This window comes from Populus alba, chromosome 6 (assembly GCF_005239225.2).
Source record: "Populus alba chromosome 6, ASM523922v2, whole genome shotgun sequence".
NCBI lineage: Eukaryota > Viridiplantae > Streptophyta > Magnoliopsida > Malpighiales > Salicaceae > Populus > Populus alba.
In genome coordinates this window covers 14,743,679-14,748,751 of record NC_133289.1, presented here as the reverse complement: position 1 = coordinate 14,748,751, position 5,073 = coordinate 14,743,679, and the positions used below count along the sequence as shown (strand labels likewise).

The 5,073-nt window shown below is 39.6% G+C and overlaps 1 protein-coding gene across 1 annotated transcript; it reads right to left on the bottom strand.

Annotated features, from left to right (window-relative positions):
• Positions 1-2,095: 2,095 nt before the first annotated feature.
• Positions 2,096-5,073, bottom strand: LOC118052562 (pentatricopeptide repeat-containing protein At1g77170, mitochondrial). Its single transcript, XM_035063562.2, has one exon. The coding sequence runs from the start codon at positions 5,054-5,056 to the stop codon at positions 3,635-3,637; it is 1,422 nt and encodes a 473-aa protein (XP_034919453.1). The 5' UTR covers positions 5,057-5,073; the 3' UTR covers positions 2,096-3,634.

Here is a 5,073-nt window from a genome sequence, read left to right as displayed (position 1 = left end):
TTAAATAAGTGGCTGTGAGAATAAATTCTCCCCAGAATGAGATGGGAAGATTAGCTTGAAAACGTAAACACCGGGCCACATTAAGTAGATGGCGATGTTTCCGTTCGGCAACACCATTTTGTTGAAGTGTATCCACACATGTGCGTTCGTAACGAATGCCATGATCATGGAAAAAAGTTTAGAGTTTATTGGACAGAAATTATTGACCATTATCAGTATGCATGACGAATAATGCAATTAAATTGAGTTTTAACCATGGAAAAAAAAATGTGTAAGGCAAGTAAAAGTTTCAGATTTCATGTGTATGAGATAGACCCATGTTGTGCGTGAGAAATCATCCATGATGGTTAAAAAATAATGGGCTCCTGAATGTGACGCAGTAGGATAACCACCCCATATATCACAATAAATTCGATTGAAACAAAATGTGCTTTTATTTGTATTCAAAGAAAAAGGTAAACGAGTGTGTTTTGCTCTAGCACATATATCACAATCCAAATGTTGATTAGAAATGCTTAAATTTTTTAGAATACATGAAGTAGATGGATGACCAAGTCGTTGATGCCAAATGATGGAATCAAGGATGTTTTGAGAATGGAAAGCAAAGGTAGAGAAAGGCTTGTAGTGATAAAGTCCATCACGTACTTCACCCATTACAATCAGCTTCCTCGTTGATAGGTCTTGAAAAACACATAAGGTAGAAAAAAATATGGCAACATAATTGAGAGTTGTGGTGAGTTTGATAATATATAGTAAATTAAATTTAAAAGAAGGTACATATAGAACATTAGAAATGGAGTTATCGGGTGAAATATATAATATGCTAGTATGAGTTATAGAAACAACATCATCATTTGAAAGTTTAATGGGATATGGTTCATGTAGGGATTGAACATTATTAAAGGATGATAAATTCGAAGTTATATGATCTGAGGCACCTGAATCAATAATTCATTCATGATTAGAAAAGGAAGCAAAATTACAAGAAGCAAGGTTACCAGCAAAGTTGGCAGAATTGATGTTCAAAACCAAATTATTCACTAGTGATAAAAGATCCAAAAGGCGAAAGCATGGTCACTGGTGAGGCCAGGAATATTAATCTCAGAAGATGTTGAAGAATTGATGGCATTATTCACTACCATTGATGAGCCAGCATGTCCATTAGTTGCTTCACGGTATTTAAGGCTTGTTCTTGGGGTAACCATGCAACTTGTAACGATTGGATTTCCAGCGACCATCACGATCACAGTAGTCACATTTTGAACGACCACGTCCTCTTCCCTTATTATCAAAACGATGTGCAAGAAGGCGAGGAGCTACCATAGCAGCAGATTCTGTTGGAATACTGGAGATATGCAGGAGATGTTGTTTCTCTTTTTGATGCAAAATTGAATAACTTTGGTGACTGGAGGTAAAGAATCCATAGCCAAAATCTAGCTACGAATTGGAGCATAAGAATCATGTAATCCCATCAACAACTGAAAAACCCACTCATTATCTTACATATGAGTTAATTCTTTTAAGACACCACAAGTGCATTTTGGTGCAGAAGTGAGCATTGCAAGCTCATCCCAATAACCCTTAAGTGTAGTGAAATATGCAAGAATAGTCATAGAACCTTGGATGAGGGTAGCAACGTCACGCTTCAATTTAAAAATCCTGGGATTGTTGCTTTGAGAGAAACAATCTTCAAGATCATGCCATATATCACGAGGACACTCATGATAAATCAGACTATTAACAATGGATTTATCAATGGAGTTGAGAATCCATGATAAAACCATGTCACTCCAACGTTCCCACAATTGAATTTCTAGTGTGGATGATGGTGGTTTAAAGAGAGAACCATTAACAAAACTCAGTTTGTTTTTAGCGTTCAATGCCATTTTCATGGCTTGCTTCCAGGTAGGGTAATTATCACCATTAAGAAGAATGGAAACCCAGGATGGAATCTGGGTGATGAGTAAAGTGAAGAAAATATGGAGATGATACATCAGGAATTGATGCAGATGTTAAAGGGGAAACTTCCTAAGGTGTGGTATTAGACATGGCTACAAGAAGAAAATATGCAGCAGAATGAAGAAGACCTGAGGATGAAAAACGTATGTAGAGAATGAAGAATGTGTATAGAGACAGAACACTCTGATACCATGTAAAATTGGAATAATGCTGTTCTGTTCTGTATATTATTCATGCTTTACAACTGGAATATAATACAGGGAAATGAAAACATGATCCAAGAATAAAGCCTAAACAATCGCTAACCGAAAATAATTCCTAAACATAAGTTTCTAATAACTGGACAATGAGTTATATATGGAATGTGCAGATATATGTGCAGATATGGCGTTGATAGGGGGGAGATCCTGACTCCAAAGCAGCTAACGGCAAGGCTGAGCTATCCAAGGCTGACAAAGCCCAATAACGACACCACACCATGCATCAGGAGCAGCATATCCGCATGAGCAGGACAGAAGACACAGCAGAGAGGAAAGACAACAGCAAAACAGCTACAAGGGGCATGTAGAGGGCATCCAAACTGGCAAGAGTCAAGGATCCCAAGATAGCTGGCAATACCGAAAGGAGGCAGGACAATATGAAAGTAGCATATTTTCTAACCAAACAGCAAGAAAGAAAGACAGCAACAGACACCATGGCCAAAGGGAAAGAAAGACAGCAGATTCCCTCTCTAGCCGTGACTTAGCAAATCTGTGCACCAGAGAATGTAGCAGCAGCCCCCGTGAACAAGGAAAGATCACGATGCAGCAGAGCAGATCACCAGTGCAATAATCTTCCATTAGCAGATAGCCAATTAAAACCAGGGAGGCAGAACCACCAGTTATGATAGCGAAACACTGGAGATTTGCCACATATCCCGCCAGATCACCAGTAAATCAGAGAAGCAAATCAGCTGACTGAGAGCTCTTTCTAGGAAAACATTCACCAGAAGCTTTCATAGAAACTTGAGCAACAGAGGAAACCTTGTTACAGCAGTGACCAAGCACACAGCTCTGGACCATCCAAGGCAACAACAGAATGAGAATATCTGGTGGAATAATTCGGAGTCTATCTCTAGTTTTCAGAGAGGTATATTAGCTTCTTGATTCAAGGGAAGATGGTCATTCTTATTAATTGCCCCCTCCATCATCTCCAGAGATATGCTTATTTATCTGTTTTGAATTCTAGAAACAACAAGTAGATTTTCAAATGCATCAACCTGAAAAACTTGTACATGACTATAACACTTTCATAGACGACCTGCCAAAAGTTCTGCAGGATAGAATAGACATGTATCATTGTAAAACTTTTTTATATATATGAAGCAAGTACACAAATTTGTTTATTAGATCATATTGAACACGTTACAAGATCATTGTCTGGGTTAGCTCAGTTAATGTTTAATCCTTGACTCTCTTCCAACTCGATGATCTGGTCAGATTTTCAATCATTGGTCATGTTTGTATGATAAAGAAAGTAGGAACGAGTTTTTCAAAAGAACCACCGCATTAAGATCACAACTGAGTCAGCTAACAACAAAACTGCGACCCTCGCTTCCCCCAGCCACACGAACACACAAAAAAGGACCAAACTGTTTCTTTTGGATTTTGTTTTACGAAAATGAGACTTACATCCTTCAATTCGAAGTTGTTGTCAAACTATAAGCAGGGATTTTAGCTAGCGTTCGCTGCTTCATGAACAATCTAACTCTCTCAACCTCTAGCCACAAGCCTCTGCTAGCATATATATTGGATAAAACCACATACACCCCATCATTCCAAGGTTCCAAGTCTAGTAAATGCTTTGCCACCCACTCTCCCATCTGCACGTTTGAATATTTCTCACAGGCGCTCAACAAACACCCCCATATTACCACATTTGCCTTCATTGGCATCCCCTCAACAATCTCCCTAGCTTCTTTCAGCAACCCTGCTCGGCCAAGCAGATCCACCAGGCAACCATAATGCTGCAATCGGGGCATTATTCCATAATCATTCCTCATCATATCAAAATAATGTCTTCCCTCTTGCACCTGACCACCATGCCCACATGCACTTAGTACCCCAATAAAAGTCACATGGTTAGGCCTCACACCGGCACCTCTCATGCAACTAAAACATTCAATAGCTTCATTGGCTCGCCCATGCATCGCATAACCGACTATCATCGAAGTCCAAGATGACACGTTTCTTCGGTCCATCCTTGAAAATACCATATAAGCCAAGTCCATTCGACCACACTTCCCATACATGTCAATGAGTGAATTCAACATCAACATATCAGGTTTTACAAAACTTTTGGCCTGAAAAACATACTTGTGCAATTGAAGGGCCAAATGCAAATCCCCTAATATCCCACAAGCTGAAGTCACACTAACCATGGTCACATCATCGGGCTTGAACCCGCAACTTCTCATCTCGATAAACATCTCGATTACTTCCTTTGCACGCCCAACTTGACAAAGACCTCCAATAATAGCATTCCAAGAACCCAACTTTCTGTCAAGATTTTCCTCAAACACTTTATATGCATCCCCAAAATCTCCAGATTTTGAGTACAAACTAATGAAACCACTCTCACAATATTCGTTCAACTCAAGGCCAAGCCTTATCGCAATGGAATGAAGCTGCCTACCAAGCTCCATAGAAAAACACTGGCATGCGGCTTTCAAGACAATGGGAAGCGTATAATTATCAGGGGAGATGCCAGCATGGGACATGGATACATAGATTTGTAGCGCTTTGTTAGGAGCACCAAGTCTAGTATAACATCTTATTAAGTTGTTCCAATGAAACGGGGCAGTGTAAATGTCTAGAACGTGGGTGCGGATAACATGTGCATAAGTTTGGTTCAATTCTTGTAAACTGGAGCAGTTAGATAATTGGGTTGCTATAGTTTTAGATGGGTCTTGGTTTGAATGCTGTGAAGATGGTGGTTGCTTTGTTGAAAACTGAGAGTCAAAATGCGTGGGATTTGGAGCAAGACTGTAATGGAGATGTTTGAATGCCTGGGGTTTACTAAGGCCGAGTAGGCGACGGTGAAAGAAGTTCATGCACATTTGTCAAGGAAGGACCA